This window comes from Mytilus galloprovincialis, chromosome 2 (genome assembly GCF_965363235.1).
Source record: "Mytilus galloprovincialis chromosome 2, xbMytGall1.hap1.1, whole genome shotgun sequence".
NCBI lineage: Eukaryota > Metazoa > Mollusca > Bivalvia > Mytilida > Mytilidae > Mytilus > Mytilus galloprovincialis.
In genome coordinates this window covers 67192-83878 of record NC_134839.1, presented here as the reverse complement: position 1 = coordinate 83878, position 16687 = coordinate 67192, and the positions used below count along the sequence as shown (strand labels likewise).

At 32.1% G+C, this 16687-nt stretch overlaps 2 protein-coding genes across 5 annotated transcripts in view; both read left to right on the top strand.

Annotated features, from left to right (window-relative positions):
• LOC143062626 (SWI/SNF complex subunit SMARCC2-like) overlaps positions 1-763 on the top strand; it is a 28554-nt gene extending 27791 nt beyond the window's left edge. For both annotated transcript variants that reach the window (XM_076234292.1, XM_076234291.1), the window contains one exon: positions 255-763. In XM_076234292.1, the coding sequence (XP_076090407.1) occupies positions 255-346 (92 nt within the window). In that variant the 3' untranslated portion in view covers positions 347-763. The remainder of the gene's footprint in view (positions 1-254) is intronic.
• Positions 764-4873: 4110 nt separating this feature from the next.
• On the top strand, positions 4874-16086 carry LOC143062625 (uncharacterized). Of its 3 annotated transcripts, none has more exons than XM_076234287.1 (7): positions 4874-5196; positions 10697-10807; positions 11584-11686; positions 13074-13197; positions 13873-13941; positions 14487-14629; positions 15798-16086. In XM_076234287.1, exons 2-7 carry the CDS (start codon positions 10707-10709, stop codon positions 15801-15803), a joined length of 546 nt encoding a protein of 181 aa, XP_076090402.1. In that variant the 5' UTR covers positions 4874-5196; positions 10697-10706; the 3' UTR covers positions 15804-16086. The 3 variants fall into 3 exon arrangements, with proteins under 3 accessions (XP_076090402.1, XP_076090403.1, XP_076090405.1); XM_076234288.1 differs by lacking the exon at positions 4874-5196 and adding an exon at positions 5310-5451; XM_076234290.1 differs by lacking the exons at positions 4874-5196; positions 10697-10807 and adding an exon at positions 5341-5451.
• Positions 16087-16687: the final 601 nt, after the last annotated feature.

The following is a 16687-nucleotide window of genomic DNA, read 5'->3' as shown; positions in this document are numbered from 1 at the left end:
ATCAGAAGTCAAGTTTTCATTATTCATTTGAAAGGGAAATAGGGAAAAGTAAAAATATTAATTCTGTAATTAGATAAGAAGATGTTGTATGAGAGCCAATGAAACATCATATACTTACTAATAGAATATAGAAGTCTTGACTTATGTAAAGCCAGATGTTTTATTTTTATAGTGATCAACAATAATTTATGTTGGAGTTTTTTGATAAAAAAATCTATAAATTTTAGTTGTATAAATATGTTTCTATTCTGTAGGACTTTCCCAGAAACCTGAACAAATGCAGCTAGAACAGCCTGAACCAATGTCAGTTGACTCACAGCCTCCATCATTACCATCATCATCATGATAGATTATCTCCCTTTGTCTTATAAAGAATCGTATTGCTGAGATCTGACCATTGTAATTCATTCATTTTATCATGTCATTGTAACCATGTTCATAGCTCATATCGTATCAGACTGTCAGTGAAGCATTTATTTCGTCAACTTGAATTTTCAAAAATAATGTGTTCTTAAATAGGATAGGATACAGTGTAATATATTTGTACTTTTTTAGAACCTTATAAATTGATGACCATGCTATGAAGAATTTAGGATAAATTGTTTTTCAAAGAAAATTCCAATTTGATGACATGAAAAATTAGTGAGAATTCATTAAAATATAGTTGTAATAATTAGTTGTAATGTTGTGCACATTGTATTTTATGTCATTGTAAATGTTTGGTGCTGCATCATATGTAAATACATTTTTGTAATCATTAAAACATGAAAACAAACTTCATTTTACAATTTTTCACACATTAGTGTTACATATACTATACTTATTTTTTTAACTGGATGCATAAATTCACAATGATATTAATGGACATTTTTGCTTTAATAGTTTATACATATGAAATGTCAGTATTAGTTTTTAAACTTGAAGCTGATTTCAAAAAAAATATATAAACTAAATAGGGGTGTTCCAGAATTGAATGCATCAGGTTTATTATTTAAGACCCCAACCACACATAACACAGAAAGGTTTTTATACCCCCGCTTTGAAAAAAAGGGGGGTATACTGTTTTACCTCTGTCTGTCCTTCCGTCAGTCCATCAGTCTGTCGGTCAGTCCGTCCGTCCCATGAATATTTTTCGTCACATTTTTTCAGGAACTACACTACCTGGATTTCTGAAATTTGGTTTCAGGCTTGATATAAGTCAGCTATACTGTGTGATGCGTTTTCAGATTCATCACTCGACAACTTCCTGTTTAACGAACACTTGTATCATTTTTACACCTGATAGCCTAGTTGAAAATTTTTCGTCACATTTTTCTCAGGAACTGCACTACCAGGATTTCTGATATTTGGTTTCAGACTTGATATAAGTCAGCTATACCGTGTGATGCGTTTTCAGATTCATCACTCGACAACTTCCTGTTTACCGAACACTTGTATGATTTTAAACATGATAGCCAAGTTGAAAAATTTTCGTCACATTTTTCTCAGGAACTACACTATTAGGATTTCTGAAATTTGGTTTCAGGCTTCTTGATATAAGTCAGCTATACCGTGTGATGCGTTTTCAGATTCATCACTCGCCAACTTCTTGTTTACCAAACACTTTGTATGATTTTACACATGATAGCCAAGTAAAAACATTTCGTCACAATTTTCTCAGGAACTATAATACAAGGATTTCTGAAATTTGGTTTCAAGGTTTATATAAGTCAGCTATACCGTGTGATTCGTTTTCAGAGTCATCACTCGATAACTTCCTGTTTACCGAACACTTGTATATTTTTACACTATTAATATTATCCACTTGCGGCGGGGGTATCATCAGGGAGCAGTAGCTCACAGTTTCACTTGTTCCTCATTAATTGCTATAATTATTTATATAATTTGGGCAATTTAATGTAAAAGAAAGAATTCCTTTCCAACTTAAATGCACATTAAATGTTGTGGTAAAAATGTACTAAATGATAAGGAATTTGTCTCATCTGTGAGGAAAGTCATGGAAAGTGAGACATAGGGATTGATTTTGTGTGGCTTCTGCATCAACAATTACTAAGTTTTCTGCTAAGATAAATTGATAGGAATTACTTGTGATAGATTAATGATATTGATAAAAAGTTGCATTACTATCCGAACACATCAATTTGACGCCTATTTTGAGACTCTAGGACATGGATTTTATGCCTACGATGTTTAACTGATGAGGGAAAAATGCAAATGGATTTAGGCATTCAAACTTACAAATGTCATTTTCATCTGTTTAACTAAAACCAAAATACAATATTCAAGTCTTGGAAGTAAAGGGATTTTATAGTTGTCACCTCTATAAAGTACATTTTATTACATTGTACTTTTAAAGTTTTAAATAATCTTTGTTGTGAAATTAATTTAAATGTAGTGAAACACTGATCAGAAAGTAAAGAAATAACAAAATAAATGTTGATAGATAATGTTGATGACATTTTTTTAGCCCCAACTTAGGAACATTTTTTTATGCCCCTGCTGTTCCAGAAATGGGCTTTTCTTGTCTGTTAATATGTCAAATAATTAGTTTAGTTTGCCTAAACCAAATGTTATATAACTTAGACACAATGCCTATTACCACAAAGTACAGATCAAGTTCGAATATGGGTTGCATCACATTACGCTTCTTGAGTTGTGTCCCTTAATAATGTTATATTCAAGTGGGGGTATATATATTCACTCAAAGACATTGAGGTGATAGAACAAAGACTTGTCAACTAAGAGTCTGGGTACGGTGACATGACCTCCTTCCGACTTACATTGTGGATATTAACTTTAATGCTGCTTATAGTTTCTTCACATATATTGTAATAAATCATTTAAAATGTTGGGTAGTATTTTTTTTACCCTTTAATTTCCATATTAAATTTTTATACTTTTCATTTTTAAATCTCTAGTATATTTATAAGATTCAGACAATGATATGAATTATAACATGTTATATTCATTTAGATGTGTGTGGTGTCAACATATATTGTCAAAAAATTTCTATTTGTGATCCAGGTAATCAGGTGTATGTACATGCATAAACAAAACTCACCAAAAGATACCAGGCTTATAATTTTGCATCCCATAAGCATGTTTCGAGTATATATTTGTTAAGGGGCCAGCTGAAGGACGCCTCCGGGTGCGAGAATTTGTCGTTGCATTGAAGACCTGTTGGTGACCTTCTGCTGTTGTCTGCTCTATGGTCGGGTTGTTGTCTCTTTGACACATTCCCCATTTCCATTCTCAATTTTATTCGAGTACAAATGACTTATCTGTGAAGCACAAATAAGAAAACTTTAATGGCCAAATAAAATACTCCGGTGACGTGTATTCAGAACCTACAACCCCAAAAGGTTTTACAAACTATAACTGATGTAATTGTTTCCAGGGGTGGGGGGATTATATGTCCCCTTTTTGTTTGAATTTTTTATTGTTCTGTTTTATCTTAACTCAAACCTTAACAAAAAACACATTTAAGCCAAAATATATTTTACTGCATATTTTACATCTTGGAGCTAATTTTGATTTTAAAACCAAATTAGATTTTTTACCCAATTTCATGGTCCAATGAATATGGAAAATGATAATGTGAGTGGGGCATCCGTGTACTTTATACACATTGTTGTTTCATTCTGTATATCGTTCATATCAGTAATCAGTATAATATTTCTTAATTCTTTAAGCCCACACAGTTATTCCTTCTACGTTTACACCCCATTATTCTCTTTTCTTTATATTTTTTGCTCTTCTCTATTTCTTTTTATAGTATTTTCTATTCTGTAAACTCCATCCAGACCCTCTTAGTAGGGCAATAAATAGGTTTCCCAGTTTGTCCAGTGTCAACATATGTGTGGTAGTTAACCATACATATGTGACCAAATCAACAGTAAACAGTCATAAGCCTTTTATAGCTGGCTATGCTTCAGGGCTTTGCTCACTATTAGAGGCCAAGCAATGACCTATAGTTGTTAATTTCGGTGTCATTTGATCCCTTTTGGAGAGTTGTCTTACTGGCAATCCTACCACATCTTTTTTATATGATTTGTTTTTAAATATATGCCAAATTAAAGTTTTACTAATATTTCGTTTGTTAACGGAGTTTTTATGGAAATGCCAGGGAGCAAGGTGTCCTATGGACACACTCTTAGAGATGATTAAAAAAGATAGTTTGAATAATTTTATACCATCATTATAAATGTTTCTGAACAAGAACTGATTATATTAGCTGCTGTAGTGATAGTACTAACAATAATACTAGTGTCATTTTCATGTCTTATGTGACCTCATATACAAGAGCTATTGTCCTTAGTGTAAATTCGGTGTTGCAAGAACAATGAGACAATATAAGGTCAAGGTCAACCAAGCCAGTTCAGTTTGCGTGTAGTTGGGACATAATACATTGTTAGCATAATAGTCCTACTAAACTGGAGAAATCTCATTATAAAGGTCACTATTAACACATTTCTTCGTTAATAGTTCTGAAGAAATGAAGTGTAAAGTCTCTTTAATATTTGAACTTTTATGAAATACTTTCCACTGAACACGTGTTCAATACTCAGCAGCGTTCGGCTGTTGTTTGCTCTATGGTCGGATGGTTGTCGCTTTGACATATTCACCATTTCCTTTCTCAATTTTATTTCATTGTTCTTATCCAATAGCTGTTTTCGTCACTGAAACTAATACCAATAATGATAATCGGATGTATTCATTCAAACTAAATATAGATCTATTATACAACAATCAAAATATCCCCTCACAATTATAAAGAAGACTTTGAATTGTATTGTTAATCGCTGACATGTAACAGTCACGGTGAAAAGAAATACGGTCATATATTGCCGGGTCCTTTAAGGCAATATTTTTGTTGTCATTTATTTGACCTAGATGTAGGCTTATGTTATTTTAAACATGTAAATAAACGTTGGACCCAATAAAAATTCAAGTACTTTGATAACGGAAACGGTGTCAAGAACTATAGAGCAGTTTAATAGTACGATTTCGTTTACATACATTCTTTGTTTACCTTTTTGATTATTACAAAGCACCAACATCAAAGTCAGCTCATTACCGAATCGGATAACCACAGGATCCTTTTCTGACCTTTTAAAGACTGCTCTAACGAATAAGTAAAATGTGACCTGCGTTTTGTCTGCTCTAAGGACTTCACTAACTAGAAATTCATTATGGGTAAGTAAATCTAATGAAACGTAACGCAGGTGAAATTGATCATTGAAATGAATTTATGACATTATGAATTATGGTATATATATATCTCATCATTGTGACACGAATATGACAGAGTCGTAACATACCTGAGACAATTTTATGTTAACCTTATGTACTTGTAGTCCACATCGTATTTTAACCTTGGTTGTTAAGTTGTGTTTTACATTATGATCGGAAAGGAAAACGAAAGACTAAGCTTCCGAATTTCATTTTCAAGTAAGTTCTTTTATATATTTAAATTATATAACATGCTCGGGATACTTGGTAAAGATGAGTTCGTTAGTTCGGACATAGTCGTGCATTTTGTTGACCATACGGTCTGTCTGGGCGAACCGAATTTTTGTACATAACCTTGTAGTGATAGCATCTTTCCAATCTGACAGTTGACTACTTGCATATAAAAACAAGAAGAGGAGGTAGGATTGCCAATGAGGCAACTCACCACCAGAGAACAAACGACATAGAGGTAAGCAATTATAGTTCACCAATACGGCTTTCAACAATGAGCAAACGACATAGAGAGCAATTATAGTTCACCAGTACGGCTTTCAACAATGAGCAAACTCTCATAAAGGGTATGCATCCGGTAAAGAAAGCGGCAACGAGTAAAGAAAACACAAGAAAATGTTAAAAGCGTTAAGGAGAACTTTAAGACCTTTTAGATCTTGTTATACAGCTGACTAAACTATATTATAATTGCTTACATTCCCTTACTTTGAACTGTGGTGGATAGTTGTCTGGTTGGTAATCATATCTGTTGTATTTTCCGATGTCATAACACGGATGGGAAAATTTTTTAGAAAATCTCTCAATATTCTAAAGACTCTCACAATAAACGTAGCACAAAGTCTGCGAATTGTTATAATGGACATATGAATGTGAATCGATATGGGCTTGGGTGATCGCAAACTACTCTGTTACTAGCCTGTAAACCGACTTATGTTGTGAGTTGCAGGTGCGCTTAATTGACTTGATTTTCCGACCGAAGGTAGATGGGTATCTCCGGGCATCCGACTTCCTCAACCAATAAAAACTGACCGCCACGAAATATGACAATAGTGCTGAAGATGGCTTAAACACCATTCAATCGGCCAACTATCTCGATATCATCCCTAATATAACAGACAAATATTCTAACGATCTCATCCACTATATCACTGACAAATTTTCTATCGATTTGTGCTTATTCAATGATTTAAACAAACGTAAATAATGTATGTAGAAAACTCAATATTGATTTTGTATATCACCACATACATGCTTTAAGTAAACAAATACACATATCCCGAGTAACCCTTATAAATACATATCTTGTCCATATCGACCTCATTCATGGACAATATTGAACGGACAAAAGAACTTAGTTCAATTTTACCGTGAGAACGAGTGACCAAGAATGATCAAGAATACAATGAGTTCTAAAAACTCAATGGTATTTTTTAACACTGTGTATTTGCACTGTAGCTTCGGAGTAGATACCGCCCCAGGCTGGTTAAATTGGAAATCAGACGAGGAAAATAAAAAGTATCAATACAACCAAGGAATAAAATAAAATCTTGAAGGGGTTTAAGCCGGGTATTCTGCAAGGAAAAGCATAGTTGTAGCCCTGTAGATGATAACTGGTTTACGGATCGGTGTTTATTTTCAGATTTTCGTTGACAATACTGCACTTGTAAAACCACCATTTTAAACCTGTTCAGATATAAAAATACCGTTTATTTGCTCATGTATTTATTACTGTATTCACCAGAAAGAGGTTAATCATGCTTAAGAGATAACACAATTCAATCTTCAAACATTTCTAAAAATGTAATTTAAAAGAGGATATTTGATGTGCTTTCGGTCTATTATACCTCCGTTGAATCATAATGTGATTAGTAATAATTCATAGCATTTTTGTTTAAATAAATCGAATAACCTTGATACATATAGATTAGTTTTATTTCTATATTTTTGGTGTTTTGGCTGCTTTATAGGGTCATTATCTGTCAAAGTCATGATCACCGAATTGACTCAAATTCTCATATTTGATTAAAAACATAATAAATTGGATATTAAATTTTAAGTTTAGTCTAAATTAAACAATTAACAATGCATGGACTCGATAATATGTATCATTTCGTGTGTATTCTATCTCTAGCTTAGAATTAAAACGAAGGTCACACGAATACGCATTGAATGAGTTTAAATTTTGACTTGCAAGTCAATAATATACCAGTCATGTAATCTTCTAAGGCTTATTTTGACAAATTTTGGCTATACTGACTGATTATAACGAAATATTTTTTTTTTTAATTTGGGTGTTATATATATATATTCTTGAAACAAAAATAATCGTATTTTTATTTTTTTGTCCAATACGTAGCTTATGCACCTTCTGAATGCTAAATCACAAAAAAATGAAATTAAAGTTGCTATATATTTAATATACACACTGAGAAAGGGAAACTATTTGTCTTTTTTTTTTTTTTTTTTTTGGTGTACTAGATTGCGGTTTTCCCCATTCATAAACAGAAACAATCACTAATACAAAATAATAATATGTTGAATTATATGGAGAGAAAAAACAAGAATTATCCTTGTAAATGCCCAGACAATTGATATCAACTACAGTGAAGCGGTTAAAATTTTCGTTGCTTTAAAAGGACGACCATTTTGATTTTCTGGGGAGTGGGGGAAAGCTTTAATTGTCGTTTTTATGTGTTAATCCTTTTATTGTCTACTCTGCGTGAATCGGTGCTAATAAATGCTGACAATTACTAGTAATCTCTTAACAGGTTTTTTTTTAATACTTTGACAGTATGTTTAACCCTATTGTTGTTTGTTGCAAAGTGTTTTTAATTATAAAAGTATGTTTGATGAAATGAATTGAAACCGGTGACATATCGAAATTAAAATCAAAAGTTTCGTCGACATCGAATCCTATTTTTTTATCATTGTGGTCTCCTTTAGCTCGTAGTTGATTAGTTAAGATGATTCACTTTGTCACAGACTTCATTCCAGACCACCAAATCGCCCACTCAAATTTAGAACACAATAGTAGCTATACTCTGGCAACACATACTTGTAGTGCTGTTGATGCCCTTGTTAACCTAAACTAACAAAGTAATTTGATAAATGAAACTTTTTCGTGAAAGAGAAATATATTAAGACTATTTGAGTAAAAAAAATCATGGATTTACATTTGAATTGATTGAGGATTAATGCGTTCTGAGGTCACGCGGGAGCATGGCGGGAGGGGGTCTTAACATACAAAGTTATGTACATACGTACGGCTGGAGGTAAAGCTTTTGCGAATACCCATACATATATTTCATAGTAAAAACCTAACCATTCATACATTTCACAGCTTTCAGCTAGGGCAACAATGTGTATGTGAAAACTTATTTTGATAATAAACAAACGTACGGAATAATTAATTGTAATTTTATTATAGGATCAGTACAGTTTGTACATACATCTTAGCACACGAGATAAACCTCTGTGATCCATTGACGTATGAATGACTACCCATTGTTACATTCTGCGGAAAACCCCATTGATAAATTTGCAAATCCGAAAAAAGTTACCAATGCCAGCGGCACGTCTATACATACTTATTTATAAGCAGAGACCCCTCCTCCTGTCCATAGTATATTTATTTGAGATTTTCCGAAAACTAGGATTTGTTTGATAGATGGGTCATTTTCAAAAAAATGTCGAATTTTGAAATTGAAATAATTATTAAATCTTACTTATACAAACAACCCTCTACATAAGCAAATCAAAACAAACAGTACTTTAAGATCCACATATTAAAAGATGCAATCTTAATGATGTCATACCAAAATATCTTGAAACATCTTTTGATCGGTGGTACAATTTTTTGACTATCCTGTTACCATTTTCAAAAGAAATTTTGGGTTATTAAGAAAAGGTTTAGATAAAATGTTAAGCTTGTTTTACGTAGCCAATTAGATGGTTTTCAAGAGACTAAACTTCTATATATATATATATTCATTCTGTTAAATAAAAGATTGTTTGCCAATTTTCCAGGTTGTACTGAAAAATGCCTCTGAAAATTGGTTTTCAAAGGTTGTAAAAACTACCACTAGTAATGCAAGTCTTAGATAGCAATTTATATTGTTCGGCATTTTTTCACCCTTTCAATTAAACCCAACATCAAGTAAATCCCTTATAAGTTAGTTTACTTTTCTCTTTATTTCATTGGTATCACTATATAAAAGTCTATCCTGTTACCTTTTTGTCTATCCTGTTACCGATATCAGTATTGCACCTGCATTAATTGGGAAGATTAAGACGTTATAACCTTAAGATGAGTTCAAACAACGAAATATTTCATTCCTTTTGCACCTATATGTTTTAAAGATAAAAAAAAATAACGACTATCCTGTTACTGTAACCATAGCAACCATAGTACCAGTATAGACATAACAGGATAGACAAATTTCTTCGTTTTTGATTGCTGTTGTGAAATAACTACTCCCTTTGGTGAAGTGATTATTGTTTTCTATTGTGAATTTGGTTTCCAACACGGTATTGCACTTTTTACAAGCATACTGTTGGTGTAATTAATCAAAATTGTTGGTAACAGCATAGACATGAAAAAAAGTACACTATTTTTTTCACTAAATGTCTTGAAATTTCTTTTCTCTACACTGTCGTTCAAGAAACGAGGCGTTTTAAATGTAAAGATTACTTTGCACTTTTGAAATCAACACTGACTGATTCAATATTCATAGGGAGAATAATTTAACGCCTGATTTAAGTAGCGGTAACAGGATGGACATGAACCTCCCGTACGCTGATTGAATTTAGTTTATAGATAATATGTTACATACAATGATAAAGAAGCTACGATTTTTCGTTAGAGTAATAATAAACGATCTTAAAAAGTCCCTTTTGCAGATATCAAGGCGATCAGAAAATCGGAAAAAAATCATTTGAAATGTGTTTTTCTGACACTGTACGCACACAAATACCCCCAAAATCGGACTTAAATGCAGTTTAATCTTATCAAAATAGATGTAAGGTGTGTTAATTATTAATGTTCTGAATCACAAATCCGACAAGCTTTCATTTAAACCATTACAACTGAAATGTCCATTAGAAACAAAAAATTAGCATGGGTGTACTGAAAATTCGACATTTTTTTTAAAAGACCCAGTTGTTGACATCCGTGCTTCACTACACGACTTTATAAACATGGTTAAAAGTTGGCACATGGAAAAATAATGAATGTACAATTCAGGATATAGCTGTTTCTTTGAAGTTTAACTTGAGGTAAAATATTTGAAAAAAACATTGACAAATTTAATAGAGTCTCGATATAGTTGATTTGCCACCCACCACAGGCTTATCATAACGGATAGCGATATATATATATTTTATTTCTCGCCTCGCTATTTTGAAAATGTATGTTCCTCAGTATGATCACTGAAAATTGCTACTTATTTTTTAGGTGACAGATAATGGCTTTAACAGAAGAGAGGGCAGCATGTCTATTTTGGTCAGGAACGATTTGCGCTTTTTTATTCACCATACTTTATTCATCGTTGTGCATTCTTAAAATGTAAGGTTAATTCTCATTTACGGTCCGTAGTCATGTTTGTTCTGATTATAAAATATGAAATGGCGAAATCCGCCCTAGCGAATAAGTTATTGACTGTGGCACTGCTGATTTGTTTTTGTTATTTGTAGTTGACAATTTAGCAATAACATCTCATTATTATAACGACAAATTCAATTGAATTAATTATCGTCATGACATAATTTAGTGTTTATAAAATGTCCTGTCATATCATAAAAGTTTATTTATGTATGCAATTTTTATTTACATAATATGTATATAACAAGAGACAAGCTTAAACAATAGACATACATGTAGGTCAAATACGATGTCTAATTGTCTATTACGCAACTCAAGAATAGTATTCTCTTTCCCTTTGAGATGTGGAGGAATGGAGAAAAAGGTTGTAGACAGTAAACAGCACACAAAATAACACTTAAAAAATATGCCGGCCACCAGCCTCCAATGATGCATTTTGCCTTTCACGAAAGTCAACACAAATAATAATCTCCGTTCAGCATCATAATCCGCTCGGAAGATTTATAACACGATGTACTAATATATTCCTTATTTGTTAAAAGGTCAAATACTTGAGTGTATAGTTAACTTCTAAAAACTTGATACACAATTTATACTGCAGTTGATGTTATCCTAATTGAAATGTTTGGATCTAACTACACCAGTATATTCATTTACAAAATCCTCCTGCCCCTTCCCCCATAAATAATCGTCACTTAGTATTGTTTATTACTTTTATCATAACATGTATTTATTTTCAGAGGTGTAGTTAGTTCAGAAACATGTGCGTTCTTAGAGATATCGACGGTAGCGTCAGTGCTAGCCTTTATCATTGGAATGGCTTATTATTGCTACAAACAAAAGGTAAGGTATCATAAATGTTCGTTCCTTGTATTTAGATTATTCTACAATCTAAACTAAAAATTGTACGTATACTTGCGTGCTCGTAGGGGGATAACCAAATCAGAGATCTTTATTTTAAATAATTTTGTTTTACCATAGTTGAAAAAATCATGTTAGATTTGATCAGTGGAAAGGTCATGTTAAATTTAACCATTGAAAATGTCGTGTTAAATTTTATCATTGGAAAGGTCATTTTAGATTTTATCATTGGAAAGGTCATGTTATAGTTTACCATTTAGATTTTACCATTGGAAGGGTCATGTTAGATTTAGCCAGTGGAAAGGTCATGTTAAATTTTACCATTACAAAGGTCATGTTAGATTTCACTATTGGAAATGTCATGTTAGATTTTACCATTTGAAAGGTGATGTTAGATTTTACCATTGGAAAGGTCAGGCTTGATTTGAACATTGGAAAAGTCATGTTAAATTTTACCATTGGAAAGGGCGTGTCAGATTTGACCATGGGAAAGGTCATGTTAGATTTCACTATTGGAAATGTCATGTTAGATTTTATCAGTGGAAAGGTCATGTTAGATTTTACCATTGGAAAGGTCATGTCAGATTTTACCATTGGAAAGGTTATGTCAGATTTTACCATTGGAAAGGTCATGTCAGATTTAACCATGGGAAAGGTCATGTTAGATTTTTTAGGTTAGGGTTAGGGTTTAACCAATGTTAGATTTTACCATTGAAAACCCTAACCAATGTTAGATTTTACCATTGAAAAATTCATGTTAGAATTTACCATTGGGAAAATCATGTTAGAACTTACCATTGTAAAGATTAATGATTTAATTACCATTGGAAGCGTCGTGTTAGATTTTACCATTTAAAAGGCCATGATAGATTTTTCCATTTGAAAGGTGATGATTGATTGTACCATATATAGAAATGGTTATGTAATATTTTAGCCTTTGAAAGATCATGTTATAGATTGTACCATTGGAAAGGTCATGTCAAATTTTACCATTTAAAAGTCACCATTGGAAAGATCATGTTAAATTTTACCATTAGAAAGGTAATGTTAGATTTTACTATTGGAAAGTTGATGTTAGATTTTACCTTTATTTTGGTATATAATTGTTAATACAAACAAAAATATTCAGCATTTGTCACTAATTTTAAAGAAAGTTTACCCTTTTGAAGCGCACTATCATTTTTCTTTAACTCAAATCTTATAAAGTTAGAACATAACTTACCGTATTCAAAGTTTGTGGTATATACATATGCATCTTTCATTTGCAAGAATCCGAGAACACACCTTACAATATCTATACAATTGAAGGTATATACATGAAATGTGCAAGCTTTACTCGCAGTAATATATTGATTTGCTAACTTTATAGGTTGGACTGTCTGATTCCAATGATATTTACACACATTGGACTATATCAAGACAACATCATATCACGCATAAACCAAGAGATACTGAGGTCATGACACCCATTCCTGATGAGGATGTGCCACTTGGTATGTATTATAACGTACAGTTCTTGGTACAGTGACACATGTAACGATGTCAATGGTTACAGGTTTGCACATACAAAAGTTAGGAATTTGATTTCAAGTAGGGACTAGAATGAAATTTGAAAAGAAAGGCAGGACAGGAGTTTTGAGTAAAAAAAGGCAGGATGAGTAACTTGGCTAAAAAAGGCAGAATGACAAGTAATTAAAAAAAAAATATGACAGGATACACTAATAAAAAAGGTTGGGCCGAATATAGTGAAAAATAAAGAGGCAGCCCCTCTAATAAAAATCAAATTGTAGCTCCTTTATCCGATTTTCCTCACTTTTCTTAACATGCCTTTGTAAACACTTTTATTTATTTAGTTCAGCTGCTTTAGGGAAAGGAAACGATAGGAATCAGTTTATTTGAAAAGAAATTACAGGAATGTGTATATAACAATGTTTCTGGAAACTTGTTTCACCATTATTGTTCTTTAAAAGTGTGTCATTGTATTCTATTTGCCTATGTTTCAAACAATCTCAAAACTATAGGAAACACATTTTTATTCTTGACTTTGTTTGGTGAGCCCCGAGTACCGAGATCACAAAGGGTCAATTTCTGTAGTATAAAAGTGTATTAAGTGTTGTGCCAGTTGTATTATTTTGATCATTATGTTTATAGTATGTTGTGTTTTGCAGATTTTGAGTGTTCTATATGTAGCGAAGGGAAAGATGAGTTTCTTATTATTCAGCTTAAATGCTCACATTGTAAGTTTATTGTTATTGATGCAATGCAATAGGTAACATCATAGCTCTTCATTACCATGTGATTGACTAATTTGTTCTATGAGATTTGAGAAATTCAAATCTATAATTTTTTGTTTTTGTCATTTTGATGCCTTTTATATCTTGTTTGCGCTATGGGTTGTCTCTTATTGAAGACCGTTCGTTGACCTATAGTTCCACATCAGTTGGTCTCTGGCATAGACTTGTCTCGATGACAATGAAACCACATCTTCTCATTTTCATATTCCCTTATGTTAAACCTGATAGATAGTACCCGCAAAACTGAAACAAAATTAGAAATGACCAGTGTACATCGATGAGAAAAATTTACTCATACTTAAGACACAAAACCCGAGTGACATCTAGACGTTAACATTGACTTTCACAATAGTTGTTCTGAAACTGCAAAGTTGGGATAGTACAACTGTAATATATACTTTTTGTTTGTACCACCTGGAAAATATCAATAACCAGAACACTGTTATAAACATACATTTTAAATTCATCATCAGTGTATTTATTTGTAGATTTTCACAAAGTATGTATACAACAGTGGTTTAAAGCAGATCATCAGATGAGTTGTCCTTTATGTAGAACTTCTCAACTAAGAAGAGAGCGATTAGTGGTGCTAACAATCATACCAGCACTACAGCCTCCTGTTGCGTCACAAGTTTGTATTTATCATGATAACATCAAATTTTAGACCTTACTTTGAAAATATGTTTCAAACTATTATACCTCAACACAATGGTTGGCTCCGGTACATACATATGGTAGTCACAGGTATTGTTACCGTCATGCAGTAAAATGAAACGTACGTCCGACTGTGTAGAACTTCTAATTTGATCGGCTGTTGGTTGCATACCGTCCAAATTTCCGCCCTTTGTCCCGAACTAGAGTGTGGCCATAAGTATTCGTCACTTGAGATTTTTCGCTATATTTGTATATAAAACTACATGTTTTCAAAAAAATATTTTGGGGTCATTTCTGGTCTGATTTGAAGCAACTTGGTACAAATAGAAGCAGAATTGTGACAGGTTTAATTGTTTATTTGGTTATATTTTTTTGTGGATCATTTTCATCAAGTTTTTTCACAAGATAAACACAAATATTATTTTCTGTTCAGAAATTCGCTATACAGTAACATTGTATATTCAACCAAATTTAAATATAAAAAAAAAATATTGTATGTATTCACATCAAGAGAAAACAAAACACCTGAAGACAAAACTTTAACCAAACGAACAAACATACTTAAGACAATTCTACGTCTTTTAAGGCTTTGTTGATAAAAATCCAACCACAAATGCCCTCAAAATATTATTTTGAAAAAAAAGTGTTTTTATATGAAATATACAGTAAAAAAATTCAGGTGACGAATACTTTTGGCCAGGTACTGTACCTATATTATCAATTTCATAAATTGTTCGTTTGTTCTTGCTCCTAAAGTGCACGATAAAATTGCCGCTTGGCGTTTAGCAAAACAACCAATTGATCAAATTTGAATTTCCACAACGTTACACCCCATATAATGGGAAAACATTAAATGAACTAAATGGAACAATGGAGAGTCAGTTGAACTACCTGCATACGTTTTCTTTGTAGAAAATTAAGTTGCTACTGTTGGATTATTTGCAGACTGTATTTCTCATTTAGGTTGATGATGCGATTTGTATTTAAAAAAAAATCAAACTCTGACAACGAAGTGTGGACCTATTATATACTATTTACAATTGTTCCCTTCTTATTTCACAAACTATCAGAATACGAATGCTTACAAGTAATTACAAAAACATATCTGTTAAATACAAAATAATTATCAATTTTATGTTTTTCAGGTATAAAACAGTTATCATTGATGTTGGTGAATTGGAATGGATGCACAGACAGATTTTGGATGTTTCCGTTATATTTATCAGTGCATGGTGATAGTCAAGTCGATCATTATGAACGTAGTCAACATTATGTCTTTCACAATGATTTTTTTTAAATGCAATACATTTTATAGTTGTATCTTAGATACGTTTATGTTTTTGTATATAGATGTCATTTACTGGTATCAATTATTATTATTATGTATACATGATATGTAAAGCAAGGTTTTTAGAATAAACAATTAAATACAAATATTATTGTTATTTTAGGCAAATGGATGAAAGATATATAGACCTATATGAGCTATTGCCATCACTCAGTATAACCCCATTTGAACGATGCATTCGACACAACCTTAAAAAGATGAGAGTTAAACAGAAACTTAACCAAAAAGAAACCTTAAAAAAATAATAGTTGTTAAAATTCTTGGGTGGTTTTATAATAAACCTTTAGTGACAGATCGATGTACTTCAGTATAGTCAGTTTCACAAAAAAAAAAACGTATGACTAAGATTGATCGTAAGTCGTGCACAATTCAGTATAGACTTATGATCAATCTTAGTCGTAAGTTTTTTTGTGAAATCGACTCCAATCCCATACCTTTAAGTGGAAATTTTTACAAGTGCAGTTATTTTTCATGTTATCGCTCTATAATATAATGAAATAGAGATAACGTTTTTAACTTATCCGTAAAATTACCAATGTGCATAAATCCATATACATGTAGACATTTCACTTATGTAATTTAAATATGAAAATCACACGTGAATGTGAGTGTGTGTGCACATTTCACTCCAGTCTGGTCTATTTAACTTGAAAATCACCCAACCTGCAACTCGACTGAAGTTTTTTT

Bases quoted from the DNA above. Each gene is read 5' to 3' on its own strand.
- LOC143062625 (XM_076234287.1), top strand. From the start codon at position 10,707: ATGGCTTTAACAGAAGAGAGGGCAGCATGTCTATTTTGGTCAGGAACG. The intron at 10,808-11,583 runs GTAAGGTTAATT...ATTTATTTTCAG, and splicing joins TCGTTGTGCATTCTTAAAAT to AGGTGTAGTTAGTTCAGAAA. The intron at 11,687-13,073 runs GTAAGGTATCAT...CTAACTTTATAG, and splicing joins ATTATTGCTACAAACAAAAG to GTTGGACTGTCTGATTCCAA.